Source organism: Echeneis naucrates, chromosome 21 (genome assembly GCF_900963305.1).
Source record: "Echeneis naucrates chromosome 21, fEcheNa1.1, whole genome shotgun sequence".
In the NCBI taxonomy this organism is placed as follows: Eukaryota; Metazoa; Chordata; class Actinopteri; order Carangiformes; family Echeneidae; genus Echeneis; species Echeneis naucrates.
In genome coordinates, this window is record NC_042531.1 from 5159215 (window position 1) to 5177559 (window position 18345).

The window sequence follows — 18345 nt, forward strand, 5'->3', positions numbered from 1 at the left end:
AATTATTAATTTGATATTCCCCGTTTTTATAATGTCTAATAAAATATAGCGGAACCTTGTCCTTGTGATATTTGTCGTATCGGTGCCTTTTTGCTGTTACTCCTCGCCACTTCCGGTGGGGAATCCGTGGAGGCCGATTCCAACGTGAACGACCCGCTTCTTCGTTGTTTTCAGCTCTTAAATCCACATTTAAAGCACAGAGTCGGTGTGTTTGTGATGTGTTCGGTGACATTTAGAGGTTTGTGTTTTAAAGTTTAGTTCAGATCGGACCTTCTCGTCTTTGTTTGTTTTTTTTTTTTGTTTTTCGGAGGGGGGTTGTAACCTTGGACTGTAACTTCAGTATTACTGAGGAAAAATGTCAAGTGTCTGTTTGAGCTCTTTGTCAGCCAAGGTAAGAAAAACATACCTCTTCCATGTTTATTTGTGAACTAACAAAACCAAACGTCCTTTGTTTTGTGGTTATAAATCAATATTGCATGATTTTTTTTTTTTTTTTTTGTGAAAACTATAATTCTGCTAATCCACACAGAGATCTGCTCCTTTTTTTGTACCACTGTCTGCGATGGCAGATCGAATTCATCCTTATCAATGAGCTGCTTTTTAGTCCTCCCCTCTTTTAACTCTGGCTTGCCACACAGATCCTGACTGAAGCTGCTCTTCCGCCTTGCCTCTGGTTTGTGTCTGCACGAAGCAAATTTACCAAAGCAAGAATCCCCAAAGAGGTAAGATCTCAGGGAAGAGGTTTATGTACATCAGTAGATTTGGTGGTTGGTGCTGTCTGTCACTTTTTAACAGTTTCGGCTTCACTACAGTTCATTTGCTCCACTGTGAGTGTTTTATGTGTCTGATTTTCTTTGCAGATTTTTGCCGAGAGATCAAAACAACATGATAAGTATGGGGGGGATCCGGACCAACCTCATAAACTGCATCTAGTGACTCGAGTCAAAAGCACGTTGCGGAGACCGTACTGGGAAAAAGAGATGGTGAAGAACTTGGGGCTTGAAAAGGTACAGATTTTGTTCTGTTCAATTCGTATCAGTGTGTCTCTAGAGTAAAGCTTTCAACTTCAAATATGGAAAGCACAAGACATTCAAGAAGAATTTAAGTGTGCTCTGATAAAATGCTTCTAAATTTCCATGCCTGTTATTTTGGTTTCATTTATTAGCCTAACAAGCACAGTGCCTTAAAGTTGGCTCGTAGAGTGAGAAAAACACTGATCTCTAAAATCTCAAATATTGTTTGTATTACCTCAAATCAATCAACTCTCTGGCCACCTTAGATTACTAAGAACGCTCTTCGTCATGTTTTCTAAAGGCCAGATTATTTTGATTGTTTAGCCTTTTATTAACTGTCACAAAATGTCCTGTCTGTGTTGTTTAGGCATATGTTCCTGTAATTCACAAAAACACACCAGCTGTAAATAGTCAACTGAAATTTGTGAAGCACCTGGTGAGGTAAGATTAATGTACCAAAAGAGGATAATATGTCTCGAACAAAATGTGAAGTGACTTGAACTAAAAATGAGGATTTGAATTTTCTTTTTATGCAACATTCAACAAATGCATTTTTCTGGTTATTGAACATAAAACTGTCTTTCCTCACTCATTTAGGATCCAGCCTCTGAAGACTCCCTACGGTCTTCCCACTGAACAGGAAATGGCCGACACCTATATCAACAGCAACGGAGAGCTGATTGTTCGTCGACTCCTCCAACCAGTAGACCCCAAGGCAATCGAATCTTAGCTCCACTTCCAATCAATGAATAATTTCTACGTCCAGATCATAGAAAAAACTGCAATATATATATATACCAGTTCTGATTTTGTAATATTTAAGGAAGTTTTATGCAATGTGTTGATCTACAGATTAATGAAAAAAGGCTTCATTACATTCTAAATATAATTTCTTCAACAAACGATTCTGATAAAGCAGGAATACCAGAAGCACCACTCCTAACTCCAGTTAAAGACCTTTTGAAATACAACACGTCTACCCACTTTACTTGATTTTTGAGTCAGACTAACAATGGGGGAAATGAGGTTAAGTTATTTTGAAGCCAAAAGGCCTTCGGTGAGAAGCAGGATATAGTTTGTGGACAAGAGTCCAGTCAAGCCCAGTGCAGCAAGTTATATTTTTCTGAAGCTCTCAATGGAAAAAATGTCTTACAGAAAATAAATAAAAACAACCATCTTGTTGCTTTATGGGAATCATGTGTCCTTAAATCAGCCCTACAGCGGTGTAATACAGAATCACAGGATCATTAAAGGACCTTTTAAGAGTTTTTATTAAGTCTGAATTAGGTTAAATCACACTCTTGCTACAGTTATGTTGTGTGAAAATGTTACGCTAAAAAATTGATCTTGGCACTCACATGCATCATGATTTCAGCTCAAACATCAGAATTGCATTGTCACAGGGAAATACATGAAATAGACACATCTACCTAACGAAAACACCTTTAAGACAGAACTGTAAGGTTTCAGTCAAAGACACAAACTCAACAAAACAAGAAACTAAGAGCTAGTTGATAGATGACTCAAGCAGTGACACATTTCCATTTGTAATGAACTCTCTCCAAGTGCATGTACAAAAAGGACAAAGCTGAATAAACAAACACAAAAGACAAATGAAGATGCTTCCACAGAAGTGCACATCCAGTCACCTTCTGTGGCAGGTATATGAATGCTTGACCCCTGTAGTGAGGGGAGGCAGTGGGTCAGTTACACACATGGAGCATTTTGCTGGCATGGTTTAGATCCACTGGTCTCCTCTAGAGAAACTTGAGTGAGAGGGGTATCTGAAATTTTCTGAATCTTCCTTCAATTTTCCAACAGTCTACATGGCATACAATTCATTAAAAAAGGCTGGGAAAAAAAAAAAAGCACAAAATGCTTTCATGATATAATTTGATTTCAAATATGAATGTTGGTAATGAACAGGGAAGTCAGTGACAGAGGGGCAGAAAGGAAAATAAAGTGGGCTGTCTGGATGATGTTTTAAATGAGGAAGCCCTGAGAGAGAAAACCAGGCGTCTGCGCTTTTCAGTCATCTCCAGAATCTGAATCTGAGTCGTAACCCCGCCCTCTTATGGTTTTCTTCTCCACTTTTGTAAACTTTGTGCTTGACCTCTGCGTCGCTGTGGGGGGGTCCATCAGGTTACCACTGGGAAAGGAGAAAAGGGATGGTGTCAGAATCTGTTTTATTGTTTTTAACGGCACATGCTATTTAGGTCTTGAAAGAAGAAAGAAGAAATCTGTCTCACCTGTAGTTAATAACATCTGCACAGCCAAGTCTCCATTCAAGCATCTCTGTCGAAAACTCATCCGTGTTTCCCAAGTCGGTGAATCCAACCACATAGTCCTTTGTCTTTCCGTCTATCAGCAAAGCCAGCGTAGGAATGACCTTGATCCGCAGCCTCTCAGACAGAAACGGGGCCTTTTCTGCATTCAGTTTGATGAATTTGGTCTCGACATGCTTCTTTGCCAAGATGGCCAAATGTTTGTCCAGGATCTTACATCTTTATGGAAGAGAAAGAAAAAAATGAAAGCTGTAGCAACTAACATTCAAAAACAAAGACATTGACTAGTAAAAAATATTTTATGTCAATGGAGATGTGGTAATCTTAACAACAACCTGAATGAGATTGCAGCTGGCGAAGTACCAGCCTGACTGCTTTGGATATTTAAAAACAATGATTGCTGTCACTGATTACCAATTTAAGTTAAAGTTTAGCATATAAAAATGACAAAACAGTGAAAATGACACAGGAGTGATAGTACATAGTTAAATACCCAAAGATATCATTACCATGGTTAGAAAGAACATGAGAAGATCTTTCATCTGAAAAACTGAAATCAGGGAAAGTTTTGCGGATGTTGCTTGACAAATGGCTGACACCATAAATTGATTATCACTGCTGTCAACTGATACATCAGTTACTGTATGAATCCATTTAGCTCTAGATTTCATTTATCAATTATACACCTCTCTGTCATTTACAGTACTTGCTGATATAAAAAAATTTGTATTTGCTATGAGCTCACCTGAATGTGGAATTTCTGTAGAAGTGGCAGACGACATTCTTGCTGTCCTTGACCTCGCTAAAAAAATCTTTCTCACTTGGGATTTCTCGGTATTCCCCATGGCCTTTAGAAAGCCACTCCTTAAAAAGAGAGAACTGAGGTGAGCAACAGAATAGGGGATGTCAAGCAGAAGAAAAGCTTTACATTTACAACCGTTTGCAATGAGAAAATTAAACCTTGCTTTAAACTAGTCTAGGATGTAAACAACACTTGGACTCCTGAAGAATAGATAAGTCAGGAGCTGGAGCTAGTTTTTCAAAATCAGTCCAGGGTTCCTACATGGTCCTTGTGTAAAATGAATGTACCTTCCCTATACTTTCTGGTAAAATTCACAATATTCCAGAAAATCCTGTGACTCCCTAAATAAGTCGAGCAGCACAAAATCCAGCACACGATAAAAAAAAAAATAAATAAAAAAAATCACTTGCAACAGATTATTAAGCCACCTACATACAGTCCATACCATACTGACAGAGGCAGTGACACAAACACACACACACACACACATATATATATATATATATATATACATATACACACATACATAACATGTAGCAATCTGTGTAATTGTGACACAAATTTTGCATGTGCTGTGAAAGTCCAAGCGTGTAAGTGTAAATGATCCAGATGATTTCATCTGCTTTAGAAGTGCTTTACCAGTACTAGCAGTAATTGTACAATTCACTACACCAGACAGAACAGTATATAATAATACAAAAAATGTAAATAAATAAAAAACAAACACTAAAACACACCTGCTTCTGTTTCTGGGATTTTTTAAGAGCCTCTAGTCGCCTCTCCTTCAGTCTCTCCAAATCATCTTCATCCATTTCATTCAGTTTGGTCAACTGCGCATCCACCTGCTCCTCCACCAGCTTGGCTGACTGCTCCAAAACTTTTGTTATAATATCTATCGATTGGTTGGCCATGATTGCTTGCTCAGTGTGAAACTCAGGCTGAATCTGGTGGGATAAAGAACAGATGAGGTGAGGTGAGGTGAGGTGAGACACAGCAGGAGGTAACACAGTGTGACTCAGAGAGAAAGATGTCAAACATTTAAACTGCTGCTACCAGCACCAAGTCCATGTCAGTGCTTAAAAAGGATATCATTGGTGAGTATTTCTGTTGTTGGCTTCTCTCATATGTGTGCTGCTTTTCTGAAATAAATCAACTGAGTTTAAGCTGCCACAGAGGTTTTATTAAACGGGTGCTATTCACCATTTGTTGATACTAAATAATTCCAGCATATAAAAGATGGGGTGATGAGAGTAATAACAAAATAAGGGATCGACCTGTTCCCTGTTATTATCTAAGCATTTGTACTGCATTACTAAATCATTCTCTCCTGAAGTCTCTGTCTCACCCAGCTCCTCTCCTCTCTCTCCCTGTCCTCATCCTGCAGGTGGTGACTCATCGCCTGCTGGTCCCATATCTTCATGAATTCTGAGCCCTGAGCCTGGTTCTGCCCGAGGTTTCCGCCTCTCAAAGGACGTTTTTCCTTGCCACTGTCGCCAAGTGCTAGCTCATCGGGGGATCTGTTGGGTCTCTTTAAATAATTTTATAAAGAGTTTGGTCCTAGACCTGCTCTATATGTAAAGTGCCTTGATGTAACTTTGTTATGGTTTGATTTGATATTGTTGTAAGCGTTACTAAAATAAATAAATGCTATGATGCTAATTTCTTACTGACCTGAGCTGAAGAGGTTGACAATCCTGCTTCAGTCTTGGGATTTTATCTACCTCAGCACTTGGGTGAACAGGCAGATATTTTGAGGACGAGTCGAAGGCAAAAGTAACGAGAAAGGCTGTGAACTGACAGCTGTCGGGGTGACAAAGCCACGGAGCCCGGGCACACCTTCTCTCTGCCGGCTGGCGCTGACTTTATTTATTATTTCACTTCACGTGCAGCTCAGTAATACACGTCGGCTAATCGTGATCAGTAGACGGGCGTTGATTTGTTTATTTACCAAAAAAATTGGAGAAAAATAAATCCTTAAAATCAGACGAAACTAGTTCTTCTGTTCGCATGCTAAGCTAAGTAGCTCACGGATGCTAAGCAGTAGTTAACTGATATTAACGCGGTCCTTCGACAGGGCGGGAAAACTGTCGATCGTAACAAACACCGATTGCGATGAATATAAAAAAAAATAATGTTAACTTTAAAACACAAAGCAGCTCATTCAGTTGAATACTTACCTGTTAGATAATGACGGCGGTCCGGTCCGTGAGCTAAATGCAAACGACTAATCTAGATATGACGTCACAGCAGGCCCTGCGCAACGTATAACTACATCCGGGTCATGTTAGTCTTCTTCTTCTGCTCTGCCGAATGACTCACGATGAGTTTAATAAATTATTTAAAATAATGGTAATTAAAGAATACATCTGGAAATCCAAATTCTAAGAATAGACTTGCCTGTTAATGAAGAACTAAATGATACAAAGATTTTATTATTAGCTGATTGTACAGTTTTATCTGTTTCTCTCTCCTAGAACATATTCCTGTTAGTTCCTTAAGTTTGAGCTTTATGAATAATGTATTTAAAAAAAAAAATTATATGAACCCAGGATTCTTGAAACCCAATGTATATAAGCACACACAATATTGCCTTGCAACTGGATTCCACCTCATGTTTGCAGAGTAAGCCTACTGTACACGTCCCTTACTGTCAGGTCAGAGACAGTTAAGATGTGAAAGATGGGCAACCAAACTTTAAATGTTCATCCTTGACATCCGTCAATATTCTCACTTTGTGATTGAAACAATATCCTGTACTCGAAATAATTGTTTAAAAGCAACATAATCATGACTGAAAAAGCACAACCAGACAGGTTTGGAACTTTAGAAAGCAACAAAGACCAATCAGTTTATACAGAGTTTACAGTTTATTACCAAGACTTAAAAAACTTACAAACAAGTTCACAGCTTAAGGTCGTCAGGCACAAGCCAGTTTAAAGACTGGCCAATTTTTGCTCCTGGCTACTCCCTTCTGGAAAGATATGAAAGATGAAGAGAAGCAACATCTTGAAAGTGAATGGAGACTTGCACATTATGAATTACATTCATTTCAACAAGTTAAAAAAACACAACAGCTTGATTTGGTTTGCATATAGGGATACCGTTTTAAACAAACTTTTCAAGCACACGCATCGTTTCTTGCATGGTGAAATCACAAACCAGCCAGCCAACCGCATCGGCTGAGTACTTCTGATCACAATGTAGTATACAATGTAGCCACAAGCCATATGAATGTCTCCAACATGTTAAGTACACAAGTTAAAAATCACACTTTCTGTTCCTATGCAAATCCAGCATAATTTTAATATTCATTTTATGAAACCAGTGAAAACACTGGAATACCAAGATTTTAATCCAAGTACAAAGGTTGTATGAAATATTACATTATCTTGAAGGGTCCTCTCACTTGTTAGTGAAAAAAAAAGAAAAAAAGAGATGCATAGGCTACTTATTGATTGCCATTACCCCAGCTAACATCCTCTGCAATTAGAGTGCTACTGAGAATCAACAGTTAACCTCATATGAAGTGCTTTGGCCAGCTTCTGATTTCCATGTTGGAACATGTACAAACTATTGGAGTGAGAAGATTTACAATTTAAAGACATTTACTAAGAATTCACTACATGTAAACAATACAAGAGGTAAGTCCCCTACATACATCTTTTCTTTTAAAACTTTTAACAAGCATCTTTAAAAACATTATTTACATGTTATAATAACAGGGTTTGGCACTTTTTTGCAAGACAAAAAAAACAATACTGCTGTAATGCACCAGACTAGACTTTGTCTGCTTTTTTTGTGGCACAGCAGTAGTACATTTTTCACAGGTCAGTTCAAGTGGCTTGGGTCACAGAAAAGACAAAAGAAGAGTTAGCTCAACTACTCCTGTTGTTCAGGTGATTGTTACAAGTTTGATGTCTATTCAACAAATCAAGAGGCTTTTGTTTCTACATGGAAAATATATTTACGGCTTTCATTATTTTCAACCTACATTGACTGAAGTGCAAAAATCATAGACATATGGACAAAATAGGTCAATATTAGATGGAAAACAATTACCAGGGAAACAGGAATTTGAAGTCTTACAAGGCCTGGTTCTGACTGTATGTATATGAAATGTGAAGCAAAACATTTTACATGGATGGAACTGAGCCTTGGCAATATTTCAAAGAAAACTTGTTTTGTAGAAAAAGTTGCTACAACTATCACTCTTCTGGGTTTTGATGAATAGATTCTACACCACTTAATTTTCCTGGCCATCAATTTTGTTAGTACACAAAGTAATGTACTGTACATACTCTTATCAAATACTGCCATGGGCTTTGTAATACTTTGTCATATTGTATGTCTGTGCAGGTAATAACTGGCAGAAGGAAGGAGAATCATAATTTAGATGTCATAATTTGTACTGCAGATGACTTTGTAAACATTGTTAAAAAAAAGTGTTAAAAAGGTAACACAGTGAACAGAGTCCCTCTTTTTTCATGTGACCTTCAGGGTGCTACCATAAGTCTGTTGCACAACCACTTGCACATTGTCTAAGATGAAGTCAAAAGCCATACTCCAAACAGACTCCACCGACTGCTGCATGAGCCTGCAAAGAAAATTTCAATACGAAATATAAAGAGTATGTAAGCAGAAAAAGAAAGCGAGTCACTAAGGGGCCTAACTGTACAGTCCTTACCTTTTCATATACTTTATAATCAAATCTAACTTCTCCAGATCTTTGTCCTCAATCAGATCAGTGCAGTATTTCACCACTTGCAGGATGTCCTCTTCCATAGGATCTGAGGAAAAAGCAGAGAAAAACCCAATGCATTTCTGCCATCGTACACACAAAGCAGACCACTACTGTCCTGGCACCGTTAGGAAGCCACAACAGGCTGTCTACCTGTTATGGTGGTGACCCATTCCCGTAAGAGTGTTTTAATGTCTGTGAGGTCGCAGGCTCCGGCTAATGATGGGGCAGGACGAGGAATGAAATTAGAAAGAGACTCAGGGATGTCTTTGTTTGAGGAGGATGTGGAGGGACCATTTTCATTCTGGGAGGGAAAAACACGTGAACTGAGAAGCTAGGTCAAGTTCTAAACAACAATAATTTGTTCATGCATGCCATTGTTTAGAGACTCACTTTTACTGCGTTTATTAGTTCCCGTGATGTTACAAGAGGCAGGATATTGGCAGGGTGGTTTGTTGTTTGACGCCTCTTTGTAGGGGAAGGTCCTTTTTTAACAGGGCTCACTGCATTTTTCCTCTTGTAGCGCCGCTTTACTCGGCCAATGCCAATTCCTGCTCCTGACTGTTTTAGCTGCATCAGTGGATTCTTCTGATCCACTGCAGAGAAACAATTAGGAAAAAAATAGGTGACGGAAACGTGCTTTGTTTATTTAATAGCTGTTAGGTAAAGGACATTGCCTTGCAACTAATCCCCCTGAGGACTTACACATTTTTGACTGAGGTTGGACAGTTGCTATGCGGTTATAGGCAGATTTCAGCTCTTCCTGGAGCTCTCTGGGAAGGGCAGCAAATACATCTGGGTCCACCTGCAGTGAGAGAGTAAAGAGACTTAGTGAGGTTGACGGACAAGGTACAGTCGACATGAACTGAAGGGAATTAAACTTTTGTTTTTTTCATCCAAGTGATATGATGGATAGAGATTTATGAAGTTGGTTTTGTTAAAGGTTCAGTTACATCCATGTTAGGAAAATATGGACTCAGTAGTGATGTCTGTTGGAAATTTGGTTCAGATCCATACAGAGAGGACTGAAATAATAACACAGATGAATGAAAAGGCGAAGTAAAATGTACTTGTTTCCTATCTACCCAAATTAAATGTCTTGTTAAAGTGATGTTGTAAAAAAATAAATAAAGCTGTTATACTAGACAGCTATTAGATATTCCTTATTCATTGTACTTTATAATTGAGTTCCCAGTTAATATTTAGAGGTCAAGTGTCAACCTGATGTATCTTTACCTGGGAGAAGTTTGGTAGCTCCAGTACAATTCCTGGACTGTCTGGATGGTTTGGAATCTGTAAAACCAAAGTTCCTACAGGTGGAGTGTAGAGAGCAGGTCGAGGAGGTGAATTCAGAGACGGAAGTTGTGGAAGAGAAGCCGGGGGCTGTGGACTGGGTGACCGTTGACTGTTTTGTTTCCCATCCCGATTAATCCATGACTGCTCCACTTGTTCCCTCAGCTCCGCAGGCAGAGCCTCCAACACAGAACGATCCACCTTGGAAATCAGAAATGAACATAAATTGATTAAACTGCATCACTGATCGACTCCCAGTCCCTCAATGATAAATACCCTCTAAACACCTACCTGGGAAGGGGAGGGGACTTCTATACTGAGGTCGAGACGTGCTCGTGAATGTTTCGGAGTTCGACTGCATGTCGGGTGATCTTTGCTCGTCCCAGGGACTGGCTCAGCAGGGGACTGAAGATGTGGAGAGGAGCCTGATGGCGAGCCTGCAGTTGAAAAAGTCTTTTCGTGATGTGGGCTCTTGTCTGTGGGACCTGTAAAATTGATCTTTAACTTAATTTCTTTCAAAGACAGCATCAACAATATAAGCTGAAACAAAAAGACAAAGACTTTGACCACAAACCTCTGCTCTGTGATCGGGCACTCGGTTGCTGGCCAAGCAACATCTCTTTGATGGAGCGTGTCCGGTGGCCTGTGGGGTCGTGGGAAGCAGAGTGATTTCCCTCAAGAAGTTGAATCTGGATACCAACCCCTCTTAAGTCCTGAACCTGCAGATTCATGGCATGGAACAGCTTGAGGACTGCAGTGGCAATCAGCTGACCGCTGTCGGTGTATTGCGCGAGCATCACAGTCCTGGCAGCAGGAGACATGAAAATGAGTTAACAGAGAGACAAATGCATTGCAACCATCAAGGATGAATCTCTCCTTCTTACCTGGCTATATGATCACATATGCCATGACCCCCATATTTAGCTGGTTCCATTGGAGCGCCGACCTTTCGCACCATGACCTTCAAGGTAACTCTGCGACCCCGAACCCCTGCTTCTTGTAAACGCCTTTGCACCTCCATTGACAAGTTAGTCAGGAAACATTCTGCCTCATCAATCTAGTGAGTGGTAGAAAAAGAAGGTTAAAGAGAGACTGATGGGAAAAGAGATTAATAAGAGGATATATGGTAGCGGAGAAGGAGAGTAGGGCTTACCCGTGTAAAGCGAATGTTGTAATTCATTTCAGCGGAGACAGACTTTCTTTGCTTCTCATATCGGACAGGCCGGTCATCCAGCCCTCTACAAAAACGGAAAAGGGTTTGTCCAGTCCGGGGTCCAAACTTCTTCTGTAGGTGAGACAGAGACACCTGTTGGAGGTCCCCACACGACCTCACACCCATAGCAGATAGTTTCCGGCCCATAACAGGCCCAACACCTAGAAAATAGGAATCAGAAGCAATTTTGTTCAATATAAATTTTCTATTAACTCACAAATGCTGAAAAACTTTCATTGACAGGAATGACCAGCAGGTGGTGCTACATATCCACCTGGCAAACTGGTCACTGGCAGGTCCCTGATAAAATCATCCACTTCTTCTGACTTCAAGAAGTACTGGCCATCTGGCTTGGCTTTTCGGGTCGCCAGCCGAGCCAACAGGATGTTGGACCCTGAACAGATGAGCGGACAGTTTGAATGTGAACATTACAAACACTGTTTTGATCTATTTTACAGTACGGAACAAACATACTCACCCATGCCCACTGAAGCACAGCATCCAGTTTTATCCTTGATGTCTGCTCTGATCGCTTTGGCAAGATCTTCTGGGTGGGTGCCCAACTCAGCAAGTAGAGTTGAACCATCTATCAACACTTCATCACAGCTCAGAGCTTCAATGTCGTGGGTAAAACTGCGATGAGTAAATAGGTGAGAGGTGTGCTGTCATTTCATGTCATTTCTCATGTAAATGAGCAACGAGTTAGTGAAGCTGAGTTGTTCTTACCCAGCTAGTATCTCATACATGCTGAGAGCCACTTCTTTATAAGCCTCAAAATCGTATGGGACAGATTGCAGAGAGGGACACAACTGTTTTGCTTTCCCAAAAAACATCCCATTCTTCACCCCGGCTTGTCTGTGAGAGAAAACCTATTAGTTAACATTTGGCTTTGCACAAAATACAAATATCAATAATGTCTAAAGTTGATCAGATGTTCACAGGTTTATAGGTTTATATCTCACCTAGCCTCATAACTGCAGGAAGCAATTTCTGCCATTGACAGTGCAGCAGCATCCTCGTCCACTCCATTGTTGTGGGAATCAGGACTCTCTTGCGAAGGAGTTAGATATAAATCCTCATCACTTCTGCCTGTGAGGCCAAGTAAGGGTACACTTTATCAAGCAGCTTACAATTAAGTAAAGCATGAACAGGATAATGCAGGAAATACACTGAGCAGGGCCAATAACACTCAGTGATGAGATTCCTGGACAAATAAGGGTGCATATGACAATCTCACTTTGTTGAGTATGTGTTAGCTTCCTCTGGTAGTACTGCTGCTCCAGTTGAGGGTTGGCCCCGGGTCTCGTGGGCACTCTGACTTGTCCACGGTTACTGGTCACAGCTACAGGTTTTCCTGCAAGCAAACCACAAACTCAACCATAAGCAATAGGTGCCCATGTTACTTAAAAATGCAGCATAAGGCTTTGGGTGACAGCGCACAATTTAACTTCATTAAAGTAAAAACCACCTTACCTTTGAGGTCTGGCCGAAATCGGATCCCCACAGACACAAAGAAACAATCCATGTCCACATGCAGAACACAAGATTTAATGCTCACAGATGCCGATGTACCTGTTCGACAGAGGTACCACACAATATTTGGTGTTAAAAAAAAAAAAAAAAAACAAAAACAAAAAAACAAGTATCTTTTAATGGTGTCCACCTGCACAGAAAAGTGCAATGCAATAATACCTGGTACACTGTATGTCACATAGATATGGTGGGACCCTGATAGTGAATATGCTTCAGATGATGGTGGGAACGTGTTTGACCACTGGTTTCCTTATACATAACCTTTTTTAGACAGGGCAGGTCTCCATTTTAGACCACTGATCCACCGTGACACCCAACTAGAACATTTCTGAGCAAAAACTGACAAGAAGCAACTTTTACATTGACTTTCTTACCTTGACAGTCTGAGGAGCACAGGGCCATAGATTTCCTCAGGCGCTCTTTCCCAGGAAACGAAGCACCCCCTGCTGCTTTTCGTTTGCTATGCAGTTCGTTGACATACTCAGAAAAGCCAGTCCTCCACGTGGAGATCTGGTGAAAACGTGAGTGAGTGTAATACTCAGAGATCAAATCACCTGTCTGTGCCAGCAGCTGGGCTGAAGACTTTGATGATGAGGTTGACTCGTCTGTGGAAGGACCAGGTTTGGTAGTTTTGTTGGTTGAGTTGACTGAGGCAGGATTAGATGAAAAGGCATTGTGGTGACTTCCATTCAGCCTAATTGGAGAATGTGAAAGAGAGCGAGATGCAGAGGAAGGAAGAGTCTTTTCAGGCCATGAATCAGCCTGAAGGGATGGCTGGAGCTGTTTTGGGTGTAGTTGGTTTTCAGTGGCTTTTATTGCCTCCTGGTAGGTGGGAAGTAGCGGTTTAGGTCTCTGCTCATTGGCTCTTTGTGTGCCGGAGTGTTCCAGTAAGATAGGGGAGGGGTCAGATAGTTTTGGAGGACTATGAGGAAATTCATACGGATCAGGTTTGGTCTGAAAATGAACTGGAGGACTAAGAGGTTCATCCTCTGGACTCTTGAGTCTGCATTCTGGCAGTTCTTTGTCAACAGAGGATTTTTCTTTAACAGGAGACATGGCCTTGGGCTTTAAGGCACCATTAACAAGATGAGTGTGTCCATTTGTCAGGGATGCTTCCTTCACCACCTGTTGGAAAAGATCTTCTCTGTCACGTGTTTGCATTTCGTTAATTTTTGAATGGCTCATCAAATCCAGTGAGGTCTGCAATAATCCATTTCTGTAGGAGAAAGATATAATTTAGTGCGTTATATTATAAGATGTTTATATTGCCTGGGAAAAGCAGCTCTACTTAAAAAGAAATAAAAAAAACAACCGACCCCTCTTTTATTGACTTCTAATACTTACACTTTTAATTCCACTTCTTTACAGCCACTTGGACCAGTGCTGAGAGAAGAGTAGGTCTGAGGTTGTGGTTGGCCAGCTCTCTGGTGCTGGATATTTCGATGAGGAGTTTCTGAGGGCTTTGTGGAACTTGGTTTAGATAATGAGGGATTTGGTTGAGGTTGGGGTTTTACAAAGCAAGTGGAAGAGTTGTGCTGGATGTACTGAGGTTGGACGTTGCCTTGGTAAAGTTGATTGTGGCTGGATTTGGGGTTGGTGCTGTTCTGGTAGCTAGATGAAGACTGTTCGTGGTTGGGAACGGAGAGCTGAACACTGCACTGTGGCAGGTGGAGCTTTTGATGGACGCTAAGCTGCAGAGGGCCATGGCTTGGTCCTGCTATTTCAGAGGTCTGGCGCACAGTCATGCCAGGGAAGAGGGGGCCTTTGTGTTTTGCATATAGCTGGTACTGTAGGTAAGGCAGGAGACACCCAGCCTTGACACTGTTTGAAAAATAACAAGGTTTTTAGCCAATTCTTAAATTGTAAACAGTCCAAATAGTGGTATGTGAAAATTTTAAATAGTAACACACCTGTCGGTAATCCACTCTGGCCTGATGACCTTTTCCCCTTTGAGCTCCTGAATTTTACTGTTTGGCAAGTTATTGGCAATGATGTGAGTGGTCTTGGAGCGAGAATAGTAGACATGGAACTGGCCCCCATGCAGCATCATCAGTCTGCGTAGCTCATCTGCATTTGGTTCTGCTCACAAAACAGTCAAGAAGTAAAAGAGGAAGATAAAAAAAAAGAAAAAAAGATGATCGGTTTGACTTAATGGGAGGTAACACATGCTGGCAGCAAAGAGTACGGTTCAGTGCACCTGCACCCATTATCTTAGTCCACAGACTCACAGCATCTCACCACACATCATAACAGGTTGAATTGCATTTAATTGTCAAGATATTCCACTGTCTTATCAATTCTAAAGAAAAGCAGCAATTTCATCACATTAACTCCCTGGCTCAGTATTTGACAGGCTACCTCATCCTGATATCTTTTGTCGCTATGATTTAATCCAGTGTGTGCCATGCATGTCAATTGGCATACATCATATGACAAGCTGCTGTATATTGCACAAAAGAACCCCCCCCTTCATGTGTCTAATTTCATCGATCATTTCAATATGACATTTTAACCTGCATAGCACTGACAATGAGAAAACACAAGGTCATCCGCGTCAGAGAATGGGCGTAAAACCAGTCGTAAAAAGGTAGCCATACACTGATTTATGGATTTTCCCAAAATAGTAAATATATATATATATATATATATATATATATATATATATATATATATGTCAGTAAACAGACTGACAACAACTAGTGAGGATATTGGTTTATTTCTTTAAATTAATTTAATTAAAATTCTCTGCTAATGCATAATTTAGGACAAATGTTCTTTTATCCATGACAGTGAAAACAATCATAATCACACCATTAAAAGCATGAACCACTTCAGAGAATCATAATTATTTTCCAATCTACAAAGTAAGAGAAAAGAAAAATTTAAATAGCATGCTGGGTGTTTCTATTTCTTCTTATACTCCTTTTGGGACAGTCTTGGTTAGCATTTACACCGAGACACTGTCTTTCATTCTGTGAAGGACAGTCTGGGAAAATTGGAGCAGGGTGGTGAACTTATTACACAGTATTACCTGTGTATCCATTGACATAAATGGACACCCCACTGAAGATGTTGGAGCATAATCCTTCCTTCTGTCTTTCCCTGGACGCATCAAGTTTGAATTCTTCATCCAATTTTGACACTTTGGCAGCCATATAACCACCCTGCACATGATAAGAAAAGCAGTGACAGAAGAAGGCATACCACATTTAGATCATGTATAACTGCAGAGACAAAGAGATTAAATGATCACGTGAGAATACAGAAACATATTAAAGATGCCCAGTTTATATTTTGTTTTACAGACTGTCCAGGCACTTTCAGTGTGTGTGATATTTAGGCAAGGGCTCATTTACACACGTTTGTGTGTGCTGTGTCTGCACAGCTTAGAAACACTTTGCCATTTTAGGGCACAGATGTTATCATCTACTTTCAAGCCTTTATACTCTACACTATTGTATGAGTTACATGCAGCTCCGAACAGGGTAGCTTTGGAATTTTGGCAGTCCAAATTGTATCTAATTAAATAACAAGTGATCAGCTTGCAGCTCAGCTGTAATGAGGCATGGGAGGCACAATTTGCAGTAAGGTGCACTGCGAATAGCTTTTCAGCACTCTGCATCCCCTCCTTCTTGGCAGCAGTGTCGCTTTCTACCAAGCATTGATGATTATGATGAGCTGGGTGAAACTCACCATGTCAGCCCAACCATTGTCACCTCTGGCATTGGCTCTCTTCTTTGCCCACCCATCTCGACTCATACTGAGCTACCTGAAAAGATACAAAGGAGATAATTATGAGATTAGAGTACATGTAATAAGCTCTCAAAGAAGTCTAATTAACTGAATGCTATTTTAATTACCAATATATTGATAAACAGATTAGACTACAGCTAAAGAGGCCAACAATTCCTTCAATCAATCAATAAATCAAAAACTTTATGGAGGACTCAGAGTCGAGATAATTACAACAATAGACAGAATAAATTACATACAAAGGCACAATAGAAAATGGTTTAAAAAACAAAAATCTGTCCCACAAATGGACAACATTGTTTCTTTACGGACCTTTCAAAAAACACAGTGGAGCAGTGACACTATCCACAGCTGTTATGAATTCATTATACTGGAAAAGTGTCAACATTAAAGTGATGGAAGCTGTGTGTCTTCAGGGGGACGGCTGGAGGAGGAGGAGGAGGGGGGTGAGGGGGGGGGGGTTAATGTAGGTGACCAAGGGCATGCCCGGGCAGCTCCTCCGCCGCTGACAGGTAGCTAACTGAGGAGCCCCATGTGGCACTCCGTTACACCTTCCATGCTAACATTAGCTCGGCTGCTCCGAGCGGCGCTTAGCTAGTTAAGCATGCAGGTCGCTGCGCCACGACACGACGGCGAAATCCCGTCAGCTCCGGCGGTGCAAAGATGCCAGTAGAAGTGTGGTGCCCACATTCCCACCTCACAAACAATGCTGACGAAATTAGCTCCCAAACAATGGATAAGGTATGTGACAGCTATGAAACTTCCCGTGCGGTTGTTAATCTCGGTTGTAAACAAACAGCGGTCCCGAGTGGTTGTTCGCGAACAGAACTCACTTGTTGTTTTTGTTTTTTTGTTGTTGTTGTTGTTTGTTTAGGGTTTTCTGTTTTTTTTTTTACCTTTTATCCTGTCAGACTGGGTTGTTAGCCACAGACTTCACTCTGCAGATCCTGGCCAGCACAAACGTTGTGTACGCACTGATTAGACGAGGTAAGAGCAAAGCAAAGCGAAATGAAAATCCTGCAGACAGTTAGCTCGACTGCTCCGCCTCGACCTGCTCCGGAGGACTCCCTTCAAGTGAACCGAGATCCCCCCGTTTTGTCACGCTGCCATGCCATGTCTCTCCAGCGTTTTCCCTCACCCCTTAATCTTTCTCCATTTCTGCCGCCTGATCTGATCCCCTTTGCTTTCTCTCCTCCTCGCAGCGAGCGTCAAAGCTCGCCAGGTGGAACGTAGCGCTTCCTGTGGAATTTTTCAAAATAAAAAGAAAATTATCATATGATAATGGAGCATTTTCATTTCTTTGATTTTCTTTGTTGCCACACATTACAAATCCTGTAGTCGAGGCAAGGCTTCCAGCAGACGGAAATTTTCAAGGGTTAAAAAAGAAAAAAAATGACCAAGTGAAAAAAAAAATTGTTCTTTGAATGGACACTAGAAACTAAATCTGCGTTTTTTTCAAACGTTAAATTAGAAATAAAATAAATAAACAATCAAAGCTAATTTGATCCTTTACGAAAAAATATAAGTAGGTTTATTTTAATTAATTTCTAATATTAATATTTAATCACTTTAAATTCAATAAATGGTCAAATTCATTGTCCCACCACTCAATGTTTTCATGGCGACGAGTCGTTACACCACTCGGCTAATTTGTGTTGACATCTTTGGAGGATTTTGTCACGCAGAAATGCAGGTATGTGGCTTTTGTTACTAAA

General features: G+C 40.6%; 3 protein-coding genes across 3 annotated transcripts; 1 reads left to right on the forward strand and 2 right to left on the reverse strand.

Moving 5' to 3' along the window:
• The first annotated feature begins 123 nt into the window (after window positions 1-123).
• Window positions 124-2281, forward strand: mrpl30 (mitochondrial ribosomal protein L30). The gene is made up of 5 exons (XM_029530448.1): window positions 124-391; window positions 639-722; window positions 861-1007; window positions 1381-1454; window positions 1611-2281. Exons 1-5 carry the CDS (start codon window positions 356-358, stop codon window positions 1741-1743), a joined length of 474 nt encoding a protein of 157 aa, XP_029386308.1. The 5' UTR covers window positions 124-355; the 3' UTR covers window positions 1744-2281.
• txndc9 (thioredoxin domain containing 9) lies at window positions 2267-6355 on the reverse strand. Its single transcript, XM_029530447.1, has 5 exons — window positions 6278-6355; window positions 4838-5044; window positions 4044-4162; window positions 3263-3517; window positions 2267-3162 (listed from the first exon to the last, which is right to left on the reverse strand). The coding sequence occupies exons 2-5, from the start codon at window positions 5009-5011 to the stop codon at window positions 3042-3044; spliced, it is 669 nt and encodes a 222-aa protein (XP_029386307.1). The 5' UTR covers window positions 5012-5044; window positions 6278-6355; the 3' UTR covers window positions 2267-3041.
• A 593-nt stretch (window positions 6356-6948) lies between these two features.
• Window positions 6949-17815, reverse strand: rev1 (REV1 DNA directed polymerase). Its single transcript, XM_029530195.1, has 22 exons — window positions 17527-17815; window positions 16571-16646; window positions 15909-16041; window positions 14788-14956; window positions 14222-14698; window positions 13252-14093; window positions 12818-12916; window positions 12582-12698; window positions 12307-12433; window positions 12071-12199; window positions 11823-11977; window positions 11619-11738; window positions 11285-11505; window positions 11016-11188; window positions 10706-10935; window positions 10423-10616; window positions 10075-10332; window positions 9544-9643; window positions 9232-9434; window positions 8992-9142; window positions 8785-8887; window positions 6949-8694 (listed from the first exon to the last, which is right to left on the reverse strand). Exons 2-22 carry the CDS (start codon window positions 16634-16636, stop codon window positions 8583-8585), a joined length of 4179 nt encoding a protein of 1392 aa, XP_029386055.1. The 5' UTR covers window positions 16637-16646; window positions 17527-17815; the 3' UTR covers window positions 6949-8582.
• Window positions 17816-18345: the final 530 nt, after the last annotated feature.